This window comes from Lineus longissimus, chromosome 13 (genome assembly GCF_910592395.1).
Source record: "Lineus longissimus chromosome 13, tnLinLong1.2, whole genome shotgun sequence".
Classification (NCBI taxonomy): Eukaryota; Metazoa; Nemertea; class Pilidiophora; order Heteronemertea; family Lineidae; genus Lineus; species Lineus longissimus.
The window spans coordinates 720,039-733,940 of record NC_088320.1 but is presented as its reverse complement, the minus strand read 5'-3'; the positions used below and the strand labels follow the sequence as shown (position 1 = coordinate 733,940).

The 13,902-nt window shown below is 41.2% G+C and overlaps 4 protein-coding genes across 5 annotated transcripts; 2 read left to right on the top strand and 2 right to left on the bottom strand.

Moving 5' to 3' along the window:
• Positions 1-132: 132 nt before the first annotated feature.
• LOC135498272 (uncharacterized) lies at positions 133-4,288 on the top strand. The gene is made up of 4 exons (XM_064788506.1): positions 133-180; positions 530-592; positions 1,623-2,459; positions 2,755-4,288. Exons 2-4 carry the CDS (start codon positions 530-532, stop codon positions 4,168-4,170), a joined length of 2,316 nt encoding a protein of 771 aa, XP_064644576.1. The 5' UTR covers positions 133-180; the 3' UTR covers positions 4,171-4,288.
• A 17-nt stretch (positions 4,289-4,305) lies between these two features.
• Positions 4,306-7,997, bottom strand: LOC135498279 (putative malate dehydrogenase 1B). Its single transcript, XM_064788519.1, has 6 exons — positions 7,972-7,997; positions 7,457-7,569; positions 6,123-7,218; positions 5,660-5,790; positions 5,262-5,400; positions 4,306-5,014 (listed from the first exon to the last, which is right to left on the bottom strand). Exons 1-6 carry the CDS (start codon positions 7,991-7,993, stop codon positions 4,842-4,844), a joined length of 1,674 nt encoding a protein of 557 aa, XP_064644589.1. The 5' UTR covers positions 7,994-7,997; the 3' UTR covers positions 4,306-4,841.
• A 243-nt stretch (positions 7,998-8,240) lies between these two features.
• On the top strand, positions 8,241-11,064 carry LOC135498296 (ankyrin repeat and SOCS box protein 1-like). 2 transcript variants are annotated; one of them, XM_064788552.1, is made up of 5 exons: positions 8,241-8,486; positions 8,765-8,988; positions 9,276-9,496; positions 9,869-10,217; positions 10,484-11,064. In XM_064788552.1, the coding sequence occupies exons 2-5, from the start codon at positions 8,766-8,768 to the stop codon at positions 10,549-10,551; spliced, it is 861 nt and encodes a 286-aa protein (XP_064644622.1). In that variant the 5' UTR covers positions 8,241-8,486; position 8,765; the 3' UTR covers positions 10,552-11,064. The 2 variants fall into 2 exon arrangements, with proteins under 2 accessions (XP_064644622.1, XP_064644621.1); XM_064788551.1 differs by having other exon boundaries at positions 10,479-11,064.
• A 483-nt stretch (positions 11,065-11,547) lies between these two features.
• On the bottom strand, positions 11,548-13,812 carry LOC135498301 (peptide methionine sulfoxide reductase MsrB-like). The gene is made up of 5 exons (XM_064788557.1): positions 13,626-13,812; positions 13,132-13,223; positions 12,592-12,668; positions 12,170-12,296; positions 11,548-11,962 (listed from the first exon to the last, which is right to left on the bottom strand). The coding sequence occupies exons 1-5, from the start codon at positions 13,747-13,749 to the stop codon at positions 11,855-11,857; spliced, it is 528 nt and encodes a 175-aa protein (XP_064644627.1). The 5' UTR covers positions 13,750-13,812; the 3' UTR covers positions 11,548-11,854.
• Between the last annotated feature and the right edge of the window lie 90 nt (positions 13,813-13,902).

The following is a 13,902-nucleotide window of genomic DNA, read 5'->3' as shown; positions in this document are numbered from 1 at the left end:
ACATTTACACTAGGCCTTCCTGTACAAAACCGGAGTAAAAGCATTTGCTACGGTCTTTATTCATATCACCAAATGCAATTAATGTGGGGATTCCCCATCCATTTTTAGAGATGACTAATCATACTACCGGATACTGGGATCAGATTCACAGAATGCATCTTTTTGAAATCAAGTGTGGAGGTGATTTTTCCATGATATTTCAACTGTCTGAAAACGTTCATCGACCGCAAAGGTTTTTACATCTCATATACATGTATAGGCTACTCAATTTTTAAGGACCAGTGACATCAATTGGAGTCCCAATAGTTCCAGTAGAGGACCAGTGGGCATCCATGGGTCTTCCAATGGTTTTCCAGAGGAGGACAGTGGAAATCAATGATTGGATAGATCTGGATAGGATAGATCAAGTGCAGGACAGTTGGATGTCCAGTGAATCTCTAATCATGGTATTAACTTATGGTTGAGGACCAGTATAATGTCACAGACATCATTCAGAAACCCATGCTTGTACGGTGTTATTTAATTTCAGATGCAGAACCCAGAGGTAGAAATTGAGATGTCGGATCAAGATTTAAACGAATCTTGGGAAGAGGTATGTTATTGTTTTCGCTGTTTATGTCTCTGTCTGCAGAATTTCATCTGATTCTCTATAACACAACATTTTGACATTTACTATCACCACATCACTACTTCGTCCACATAGTCTACATACTATCACCACATCACTACTTCGTCCATATAGTCTACATACTATCACCACATCACTACTTTGTCCATATAGTCTACATACTTCACCACATCACTACTTCGTCCACATAGTCTACATACTACACCACATTACTACTTCGTCCACATAGTCTACATACTTCACCACATCACTACTTCGTCCACATAGTCTACATACCTCACCACATCACTACTTCGTCCACATAGTCTACATACTTCACCACATCACTACTTCGTCCACATAGCCTACATACTTCACCACATCACTACTTCGGCCAAATAGTCTACATACTTCACCACATCACTACTTCGTCCACATAGTCTACATACTTCACCACATCACTACTTCGTCCACATAGTCTACATACTTCACCACATCACTACTTCGTCCACATAGTCTACATACTTCACCACATCACTACTTCGTCCACATAGTCTACATACTTCACCACATCACTACTTCGTCCACATAGTCTACATACTTCACCACATCACTACTTCGTCCACATAGTCTACATACTTCACCACATCACTACTTCGTCCACATAGTCTACATGCTTCACCACATCACTACTTCGTCCACATAGTCTACATACTTCACCACATCACTACTTCGTCCACATAGTCTACATACTTCACCACATCACTACTTCGGCCACATAGTCTACATACTTCACCACATCACTACTTCGGCCACATAGTCTACATACTTCACCACATCACTACTTCGGCCACATATAGTCTACATTCTTCAGTGAACTTAAATCACTGGTGATACCAATTACAATTATAAGTTGACTAAGGCCTACTTAGTCAACAATGGCTTCTCCTTTGATTCATAAATCTTTCTTTAAAAACAAGGCCAATATTTAAAAGTACACTGTCTTCATTTACAGAAAATGTCGACCGATTCGCCACCAAACAAGGAAACGATTGAATTCGACGAGGTTGTAGCACGTCATTATCTCAGTCCTTATCTACTCTACCAAGAGCAAGAGCGAAGGATATGCACGGAGAGGGGAGAGGCCAGTAAAATGGCACATGTGAAAGAAAGTTACCGCAAACATGGGAACATTTCTTTAGGTGTGGAAAAGATCATGAAAGATGTAGGCAATTACCTGAAGACTGAAGGGGATGATTTTTTCCGAGGCGGTGAACTCAAAATGTGTGGAAGTGTTGCAGAAGGAACGAAAGTGAGCAGCTGTGATGAGTTTGACTATCAGTATCTGATAACTCTTGATAATTATAAAGCAATTCGGAAACCACTGCTTCGGACAAAACCACGATCATCGAAAATTGAGACAAAAGCATTTTATAGTATCTTTCAGAGAGATCTACAAACACCTGACGGTGAAGTCAAGTTGAGTCCTTGTCAAGTACATGATAGCTTTCGCAGTGAGGTTGGAAAGGGATTAGTTAAATCCGATATGACAAAGCACATGAGCAAAAAGATTGTGAAAGCTGGGCCGGCAGTGAAGATTGTTCTCTGGTCAGAAAACTATTTTGTCAAAATCGACTTGACATTTGGTGTAAAATCTGAACCATTGAAGCTGTTCAAAGAAGAAGAATTGACAGATTTGGCAAGATCACTGCCGTGGGACATAACCCTCGATTGTCACTTCATCTGCGCCCATGACTACTGGAGAGTGTCATTTGTGGACACGGAGCAGCAGCTTATGAGAGAGATAAGTCAAAGAGATCTCTACAAGGCAGCATGTTATAGAGCTATAAAGGTGAAACACTTTAAAGGTTTCCTTCCTAAAAAAACAAATAGACTGTGTTGAATACCTGTGTCAAAATAATTTGACTTTAAGATGTAGGTTCCCCCTGGAAAATTTGGCCTCTTTTCTGATCTACTGACTGCATGGTTTTTGGCTTCTCTGCTGGTGGCCGACTCATGGAGTTCGATAGGTGTCAAACTGTGAGATCAGGCAATTCTGAGGTATCACTGACTTGGTTGATACCCTGTGACATATTGTAAAAACAAAACACTAGACTCAACTTTTTTTGCCTCTCTTTTCTTTTTAGTGCGTCCGTGACCAAGTTGATGTCAAAGACCAATATGGCGATGGCATTCTTCCCTCCTACCCGATAAAGATAACATTTATGGACATAGCCCTGCAGGACAGCATCAAGGATGACATGTGGTCCATGGAGGATACAAGTATACATGCCATAAATGTCTTGGAAGAAGTTGTAAGGAGGGGTCAGAGTCACCAGTTGAATGACCTTTTCTTGAAAGGGGATGAAGTGATGTCCGAGTCTGACAGGTCATACCTCGAGAGTCGTAGGATTTTGCAAGAGCTTAAAAATGCAGAAAAGGCATATTTTGCCAAGAAACATTTCCTTTTACCTGTGCTGATCTGCACACATTTCATAACGACCTTTGTCATCTCCTGGACTCTCTTTGGGGTTGTGTCTTTTCCACCTTCTGGAATACTGTCACTGTGGCTGTCAAACATTGGTCTAAATATTTTCCCAGCTACTGTTCGCTTCTTCAGTGGTCTTTTATCAGTTGTTGTCACTCTCACGCTCATTGTGGACAATTTCGGTGTAAACCAACACTTAACACAACCATTATACAAATGTTATTCTCAATTTCGGCATTTTCATGTTGTGATTTGTTTACTAAACAGTTTTGAGGGTTGCCTTATTATATTAATGATAGTTGAGCGTTTACTTCAGGTGTTTCTGCCACTTGAAGGAAAGGATCTTTTAGATATATTAGATATATCTTTTGTAATCATGATTATGTTTTCTTCTGTTTTGCCAGTTCTTGTTACCTTGGCATCGATCACCTTCAATGCTGGTCGCTCTATCCATTTAAAGAAAGATCTTGTTCTGTTTGACAAGCTTCTATCGTGTACTTGGAAATGGGAAGATAAGAGTGGAATTCAGCGTGAATTTATCCCTCAAACTTGTGGCAGTCCAGGATTCACTAAAGTTACAAAACTAAGAGCATATCTTGTTGTGTTATTTGCACCATTATTAGCAGTGCTCTCACTAACCATGTTTGGAAGTGAGGTCTCACTGTACTATAACATAGATTACATGTCACACCTTAATATAACGGATGTAAACACCCTTGACGATATCATGGACGAGTACCAAATAATCCAGAGGGACGCAAAACTCATTTTTACACTGTCCTTCTGCAGTCTGCTTCTGTTGTTTCTCATCTGCAGTCTTCTGTGCCACCAGCAACAAAACCCGACCATGGTGGCTTATCTAAAGAGAGTCAAGTTTTCCATTTTTGGCAAATTTTCTGCGCATATCCCATCTTGTTTATGTTGTTTTAATGGAGCATGTGGGGTAAAAGGTGTAGTGCTGAACTACATTTTGACCAAAATAGCTGACGTTCTGTTCAGAAACCCTGAAGAGCTGAACAATGGAAATGATATACCTCTGCAGGAGATGCAGGTGTACTGTGTAACAGGGGACTGACAAGCCAGCCTGTTTGTTATATTCACAGGGACATTAATGATCTGGCAGACCAAATACCACAGTTTTGCAAGGAATAATGGAAATATCAATGAGGTAAACAGATATTTTCTTTGAATACTTGGTAAATAAGTTTATTGTATGACATCTACAGAATTTCATATCGAAAGTGTTTATGAAATGATATGTTCATTGGTCAATCAATGGAGTTCTCTCGACAGGCCTTCCAGATGTGACACAGCCTTGTTTTAGTCAATGATACACTAAATATCTCACGAATATCACAAAATATCTACATGACACAAAGGGTACTTTTAAATAAAATTGTATGTATCAACAATGATGTAAATAATGTATTTTCATCACAGTGAATTTCTCTCTGCAAAGTTGTTTTTCTTTCTTGGCACACTGTAATTACAAATAAACAACATGTTAAGCGATTGTTTCTATGATATCTTTGCCTCCAACCTGCAGAGCAGTGACTACAATAATGTCTTTAGAAAATTTTCATTTTGTACAATGTTTTAAAGAGAACTTGAACGTTATATCAGATTTTTACACCAGTGCTTCTGTTTATTTCAAATCTTCTGCTTGTAAACTGAATGTTCATTTTGTGTAAAAAGTTGCCGAGTCCAAATATTGAATTAAAGATTTTAGTGAAAAGAATCTCTTGTTTATTCATCTGCTTCCTCCGTCTGATCTTCAGACTCGTCCGTCTTCTGCCCATCCCCTGGCTGTTCTGCCTTTTCTTCCTCCCCCTTCTCCTCGACAATCTTTGCCAGTTTATCGGTGTCACCTTCACTCTCGGATGTCGTGCCAGTCATAGTGGCCGAGGAGTTTCCATCTTCTGCAAGAGATTTAACATTTAGACACCTTTTGGCTGACATTTCAATCCATCAAAGGGGCGAGGTATTTGTTTCAACCTTGTGAGAGCAGACTGCAAATTTTGCCAATGTACAACTTGCTTGATAACACTAACAGGAACTGTACAAGGAAATAAATCTCAATCCAAGGACACAGCGCCTACATATATACCAGTAGCCGGCCCAGACATGGTTTGATCTCGATGTGACACGGTGGATTAGTGTACATACCTTCTTTCTTAGCGTCGTCCGTCTGCTGTGATTCCTCCGTCCCAAACACTTTCCCTCCTTCAGCTTCTTGTTCAGCTGGTGGAGTTGGAGGTGGGATGAAGGGGGGTGGGAAAATCACCTCGTACTCCTTGGTCAAGTCCTGAAATGTAATAGTATTGGCTTGTTATTTCTATTGAGTGAATTGGGTTGAGAACCACTGCACTTCTATAATGGAAAACTAAGCAAGGTCATCCTGGAATTGGGGTACATGTAGGTTGCATACTCCTCACAGCTAGTCATGTAATGTTACCGCCTCGGGAAATCAAACAGCGATCCTTAATTAAAGTTGGTCTAAAGGTATTTCAGGGTAGTAAGTGGTGGCTAATAGACTCAATGGCTTTTTCATGTTGACCACCTACCTCCACACAGAGCTTGATCTTCTCATTCTCCTCTTCTGCCATCTCAATATCCTTGACAAGCTCCCAGTAACCAGCCGAGTGGAACCTTACAGGGACAGAGCAAACAAGGCCTTCTGGTATCCCGTAATCACCTGAAGGATAACAGAATACACTCAAGTTGTGGAGAGTATGCATCACAATTTTCATACTCAAAAGAAGGGCCTATAACAGAGGCATGACACATGGCATAACATCAGTTACAATCAGGTGCATGACACATTTATCAAGAGGCTTGATTCTGATACTGACTTCAGTTTTTAAAAGCAATCCACTTGAACTTTCAATTGTTTTTGTTACAATGTCGCCAGAACCTGAGCCCTCACTTCTATTGCTAGGGGAAATCTCAATCAATCCCCCCTCGACATTTTTAATAAAGACGTCCAATCAAGACGTGTGTAGTTCACCCCCATATATATGTATTTACCTTCTGAGTACACTCCAAGTGAGAAGATCTGACCTTCAGGTGACCCCTGGACCCAGTGTTGCAGGAGTGTAGCAATCGCTGCAGCATGGGACACGCTGTTCCGATGGTTCATCGTCGTGACAAGGTTCTGTTGACGGCTGTTCACCATCTCCTGGAATTCCTTCTCGAGCCATTTTTTGTCGTAAATCAACTCCTTCACTGGACGGGAATAGAATGGTGGTCCCCAGATTGCCCCGTCAAAGTTGTGTACGCGGCAATGCGCTATGTCTACGAAACGTTCTCCAGCAGGATTTCCCCAAACTAAAGCATCAACGATGTAGGCTGAGTTGACTTTGAGGAGGTGTCCAATCACAGCTTTGACTTGGTTTTCTAATAAACGACTGAAAGCAACAAAGTTCTGTCGTGGAATCTCGGGAGCATTTCTGATCATCATGTCTGTGATAAAGTTAACAGGTCCTGCGCCACCTATGAGAATCTTTACATCCTTTTTTGCAACTGCTCCAATAATGTTTGCGTAATTTGTGAAAAATTCAAAATTTCTTTTCAACCAGTCAGAGTTCTCTTCTTCCTCTCCCTTCTTAATTTCGTCCAACAATATGATTACGCTACAGTCCTTAAATGCTGCCTTAGGATCTGATGTGGTCTTGACACCTCGCAATAGGGGGCAGGCCAAGTCAACAGCCTCGAACTCTACACCACCTACTCCTTCAATATTTTCCTCCGAGTCAAGTAGGTGAAGAGTGACCTCAGTCTGATCTCCAAATGTCACACCCTTTGCTATTTCTGGAATCAAACCATAACTAACAGGACTGCTGGCATTAGTGATACAGATGTTGACAGGCTTGCTCAACGCTTTCAATGACCGTTCCTCCTCGTCCAGTTCATCTTTAGTTTTAAGATTTTCCTCAGCAATTTTCAACATGTCATCGCTAATGAAGTTAGAGACAACGCTGTAGTACCCTCTGGCATATTCCTGGAAATCATTTGCCCCTCCGATAAGGACACCCTTCCCACCACGATCGATCAATTCGCGCCAGACCATTGGCGATTTCGTATGCAGCCATTTTCTTTCGCTGCATGTTTTTGACAGCCATTCCTGAAAAAGCAACATAAAGATTCTTCAGAATCTTTTACTCTGAAGTACACATCAAGAACAGCCAAGCAGTGAATTCAGAAAACTGAAAGTCCATTTGTTCATTACCATTGGAAGAGAGGATTTTAGATTTACACCTGTCCTGAGCTGACCTATTGTTGGTCCATTCAATAGGGTCAGTGGCAACCCAACAACAGAGCTAACAAACATAATGAAACTCTTCACTTAAGTGTTCACTCACCTCCCACTCTGATGGCTGTATGACTATCTTGTGGAGTTTAAAATCATCAAGATTCTTGGCAAGGTTGTCGGCAAGAAGTTCACTTTTTGCAAAATATGGGCAGTTAGCCCGACCTGAAATACAAACAATTATTTGAGGTGTTGACAGTGTTGCACAGGATTGAGGATGAAGATAGGCCTATACTTACTGTACACTAATACAAACCATCTTTGTTTCAATTTTCTGTTTCAGGGTAAGTTAATTGGCCTTTTTTCTATTATATTTAGACTTTTGTTAGACAGTTAGAGTGTAGGCCTAAAGTAAAGCTTCAGTTATCAATATCATCACCAAAAGCAGCTTTAATTTGAGGCCTTCCACCTCCAGTTTACCCAAGTTGGTCACAGAAAACAGTTAAACAACCACGCTATCAAAGTTTATAGAAAGCGCTACAGTTTAACTCAACAAGGAGATAGCTGCAAACAGCACTGGACCATGAATTATGTCGTTTAGGGAAGAAATATGATAAAAACGGGCACCTGCTATGACTATCTTCGCCATGTTGTTTTTCCCTGTTGCCAGGAGCAACCTCAGTGCCAGGGTCCTAATTTGATATGAGTATTTAGGAACATCTAGAGGGTTTTCATGTCAGTAAACGTTATCAAAATATAGATACAGATCTTTAAAAAGGGCTATATCAATTTTATTGTACGAAATTATGTCAAACTTTATATTCGAGTGAACAAGTAAAAACCTCGTATCCAGTTTGCTCTTTAATTTCGGAGGTACAAACGGTATCCACTGAAAATAAACATGGTGGACAGAAGCCAAATTTTTCCGAAAAATCTCGATTTATTTGCGTTTATGAGCTGCTGGAGTTCAAAATGCAATTAGTTCTTGTTTGATTTTGATGTAAAACTATCCAACTTTAGGTTCAAATGTAATTTCGCTGGAAAAACCTAGATTTGGAACCTGCAGCACGGAAGAAAATTGCCAAGATATCCACATCACACTCCACAGTCACAGTGTGACGGCCGTCAGAAGAGACAGAAGTGTGAGTGTGACAATCAGTATCACGCCACTGGCTTTGCATTGCCTGAGTGCTAGGCCTTCACCTTTAGTCTGGCCTACCCTTGATGAGGGGATGGCCGATGGGAATGGGGATTCAAGACTCCTTACCTTCTTCTTGCCGTTGTTTGTGTTGGTACTGTACAGTCATAACAGTGGTACAGGTGGCATGCCATAAGCCTGCTTAAAAATTGAGAATTGGGGTGTTTGTTGCCTATGAAAATATACACCAACTTGACATGATTTGTTTCCCTTCCACTCCAGAATGTCAGTGCGACTTGATGATTACATTACCAGCAAAATGATCAACGTACTCAATAGCTTGAATTTTGCTAACCGGGTGCTTGAGACTGACTCTCCCTTGCATGTGGCAGCTCATGAAGGCGACCTGAAGACTGTCAAACGGATTCTTGAGGTTGATAGGAACAGAGAGAATCTCAGCCAAAAAAACAGACTTGGCTGTACACCTCTTAGATTGGCTGCTACAGGTAACTTAGATCGTGCTTCAAATCTTGTTTGAGAATGGTTTGGTTGTGCACCAAGAAAGAAGTAAAGTTGAGGTGTGCAAGTTTGATCAGTGATCAGCCACACTCACATGATTCTAACTCAGTGGGTTTAAATGAAGCACATCGGAGACTTATTCCTTAACTGGTGTAGTTGTGTAGTTTAGGCAAATAATCTGCACTTTCTTATACATGTCGTACATGTAGTAACTAGATTGTCAAGGTTCATATTGCAGCAAGTAATGACATTGAAAGATAAATCTTGATTTAAGCTGGTCATGCAGAAGTTGTGGAATACCTGGTCCTCCAAGGGGCTGACGTGGATATTGTTGACATCAAGTGTCAGACGTCTCTCTACATGGCAGTCAAACACAAACATCTGGAATGTATCAAAATCCTTCTTCGAGCTGGTGCTAATCCTAATGGTGACCTGATGAGTTTGTGTACACCTCTTTATATTGCTGCCATGGATGGCTATTTTGATGGGGTGTTGGTGAGTACATCTACAAGGTGGTCAGCAGTTTGATAATGAATCCTTTGTAAAGTGGGGGGTGTTCTGTCAGTTGCTCAAGAAAAGATATGAAATACGCGACCAGATTGAAATAGGCAGGTAGGGTAGAGGGCACTGCCTGCACACAAAACCATTCTGATGCAACTAATCGGACATAGGGTTGGAATTAATCACTGTGATAGGCTGTTCTGATTACGGGTTTAAGTGTGTTTATGCATTCTCACCATTAAGATGGCTGATGCATCATAATATCACAATCAGTCTGTCATGTCTGCTGCAGGAGCTGTGTGTCTTTGACTCTCCGACTAAAAATCGTTGAAACGTTTTGAATTGTTTCCCCTTTCATCTTTTCAGGCGCTAATAAAGAGCGGCGTTGATCTCAATCTGTCTCAGATCAGTATTGGATCGTTTATCAGTACACCGCTCTACATAACGGTGGTCTACAAACATTACGACTGCTTCCGGGTTCTGGTCATCGCTGGTGCTGATCCGGACTTCAATAAAAAGACTGGTGCTCAGTATAAACGTCTGCCATGTTGTCAGTCTCTCTATCATGCGGTGATGCGATATGGATGTGATATCAGGTACGCACAGCTTCTCTATGAGTGTGGAACGGATTTGAATTCTCGGGACGATAATGGTAGACTCGCACATGAACTGGATGGCAGCGAGGATGTCAAAAATTATCTCAAGGAAATGTCAGGTGAGTTATGAATCTATTTGACCCTGTGGCCTCGGACAAGACACTTTTCTGTTTGTGCTATCAACAGGAACGTTTCGTTGTCTTGAGCAAATAAGAGTCACTGTATCTAAATAAGGCAGCAAATAGTCCTGCAAAGTTGTATCATGTTGTCTGTTTGAACTGCCACATTGTGCGAAGTCAATTTGTCTTGTAGACTAAAGATTTATATCACAAGCGCCACTCATCTCAATTTGTCTAATTTCCAGTATGTTTCTATTCCAGAACAGCCAAGACCACTGATGTCATCCTGCAGGTTATTCACACGGAAAGTGTTAAATGCTTCACGGACTATTGAAAGAAATTCCAAAATAGAGCAGCTGCCATTGCCCAATAAGTTGAAGAACTACTTGAACTATGTGTTCTGATTCAGACATTTCTTGTGGACTGTGAGTCCAGATATGCTTTGACAATCCTACAGATGGTGTCCTGGGAGTATCTGTATCAATGGATGCATGGTGATATGTGGGTGACCTTGACCTTGGGTAGCCTCTACAAGTGGAAAGGTTTTGATGGACTGCATAGAAGAGCTATGTAACTTAGCTGTTCTGACTGTCAGTATCTACTCTTAACCTGTCATCATGAAGTTAGACCTCGTCATTCTGGCTTACGTATATCAGGAGTATAATGGCTGGAGGATAGGGAAAATGGATTGGACTCAAAGTTTTGGGGGAAGTGTTCGAACTACCATAATGAGGTATCTAATATTCTATATTATTGGTTTATCTACTTGTATACTTGTTAAGTACTTTCAAGCAATGTGCTGGCTTATCAAAAATGAATTTCAAATAAACTGTAACATGATTAATAATTGATTTTGTTGTCTCTTCAAATTACAAGTGCGGCTGAAGAACAATTTCATTGGAATGACAGACAACTAGAAGTGGTGATGTCTTTCTGCCAAGACCTCTGTATTATTACTGTCTGATGTGGAGGTGACTTGGCTTTCTTTTGCCATGTAAATGAAGACTATTATGGTCTCCCAACCTCACCAAGTACAATCAATGACATCTCCAACCAACACAGTGGAGATGATCACGATGGACGAGAGCGTGGAGTACGTACATAAACCAGTCGAAGGGACAGTGGAGGTGACTATGTCTCTTAATGATACCATGGATGTCCCAACAAAGTGTCGGCAGACAATCTGTCCCTGTGGACGTTGAATTTAGTTATTTGCTGACGATCCACTTTAGTATCTTTTCTTTGGAGCAGTCACAACATGTGATGGTGCCTGCCTCATGCAGCACTATGGCCAAATGCTTGGAGAACTGAACAAAACAACTCACACATGTTATAACAAAAACTTTACTGACTATCACTGTATGCTATCACATAAAATACAAAAATATACATAATTACATGCATACTGTCCCCACTTAGTAACCTTCTGAGCTGTTTCGTGGGTTGGTTCATAATACTTATCATTTTCATCAATCCGCAACACACTTCTACTTCAGGTAATAGGTAACTTCTCCTTGTCCAGGAAGACACTTTCCCTGGGTAACTGATCAATGAAAACACCGCAGTCATTGTCTCTTTTCTACACAATGCCTCACACACAGTCCATCAGTATGAGATCTTTGAGCAGATGTCCTGATTTACTTCTCGGCGTCCCCTTTAAATTGAAGACTTATGCTGTTTATGCAGTACCTCTGCCCGGTCGGAGCTGGGCCATCATTGAACACATGACCAAGATGAGCGCCACACTGAAAAAAGACACGATGGTCAATGCAGGCGATATTTCTCCACTATGCTATATTGCATAAGGTGTAGGTCTAATGGTAGGGTGTATCTCTATTGTAATATTTCTCTGGGGGCGTTCTGACTAAAACAAATCATTTGAATTTAAAATTGTCCAGGCCCTTTTACTTTCAGTCCAAAATGCCTGGATGGTAATGCCATAATGCACTCACATTTTTACACCTGACCTCGGTCCTCCTCATACCATGCGAGTCATCATGGATCTCAATCACTTTCTCTTTATCCATTGCCTTGTAGAATGACGGCCAGCCAGATCCAGAATCATATTTTGTTGTTGAACTGGAAGATAGAGATGTTTGTCATGTTTAATATTTCCAGACAATCATTCATAATTTTAATCTACAGCCAGGGTATAAAAGGAGGAAGCAACTGGATCAAATCGATAATACTCCTTGCATTACTGACCTGATGACCTGGATGAGTCATCACTCGAACCCAGGATTCCAGAGAGGAGGGTTTAAATTGTGTCCCTTACTGGGTTGTTATCATGAGATCAGATTTGTCAAAAGCATATTGTCATGGTAGGGGTGCCTTAGTTCAACTAGCTTGTAATTAGAACTGTAGTAGTCCATACCTAAATAACTCCACTCCACAGCATGTACACACATATGTTCCTTTCTCTTTATGGTCATAGTATATACCAGTAAATGCCTGAAAAATCCAATAGCAAACATCCAGGAAGCATGACTCATTGATCAATTTAGTCGAGAGTTCTTGTATCAAGTGAGGTGTGCCTAGTCCACACACAAACAACACAGCAATCTGCATGGCCCACAACCTAATTATAAAAAATTCCGCTGGTTAAGTGAACAAGAGCCACTTTCACAGTTTCATTTCCTCACAGAGACAGAGAGTACCATAGTTATATATAAGAGGTGAGTGATGTGAAATCTTGAGATTGGGGACTTGAAATCTGGCCTGAATCACCTGCAGATCAAAGGGAAGAAAAGTAGTCTAGGCCTCCTACTAATTTATGTCTCAAAGCAAAGGTAACATTAAGGGTCTACAAAGTGCTGCAATAAACTCAAGAGGTTTAACCCTTGTAGCAATTATCATTGTACAGCACACTTTAGCCCGAATCTTGAAAACTCTCTGTCCTCCATTCAATACTCACCCTTTCTGTTCCTCCATTTCTGGTCACATGATACTGCTGGTCTGTCAGCCTCGCCTTCCATTCTTCATCGCTCAGCTTAGTTTGTGTCATCACTATATGGGGAGAAAATGGATGCTGGTGAGGATAACACTATGGGAGATGGGACTATAAAAATGGGACTTAAAAAAGGGAGGCAACATCCGTCCCGATGTCCTATTGTAGAAAGGCTCAATCCCAATCTGACAGCTAAAAGCTATTTTGCCTCACAATGTTGACCCCTTGGCCTTGGCCTTACTCATGCTGTTCTCACAACTGGCACTGGATGCCTGCCGATAACCTGTCCAGCCCGCCACACACTGACACAGTGCATGATTGATCGAGTCAACACTCTGCAGACTGCAGAGCAGCTGTCTGACCGAACACCCTGCCTGTGGAGTGTAGAGAGGCCCGGGCATACATAGCACATACGCAGAGTGACCAGTGAGTGACGTGTGGTGAACAGAATATATTCTTACCAACTGTTGTATGTAACAATGACAAAACAGGGAGTTGAAACCGTTGTAGACACGCTCTCGTTCGTAATAAAGAAGCACACGTCAAAATCGGCTGAATCAGGCGAGCAGGAATGACTCCTGACATGATTATTATAAAATGATTATAACACAAAATGTGACAACACTGCAGAAAGCCACAGCACCGCTGCACGGCGGATAGGGTCGAGGTTACCTGGACTAACCTTGAACTGGTTTACGCAACTCATACTCGCGACCAGGCTCTTATACTGCGATGATC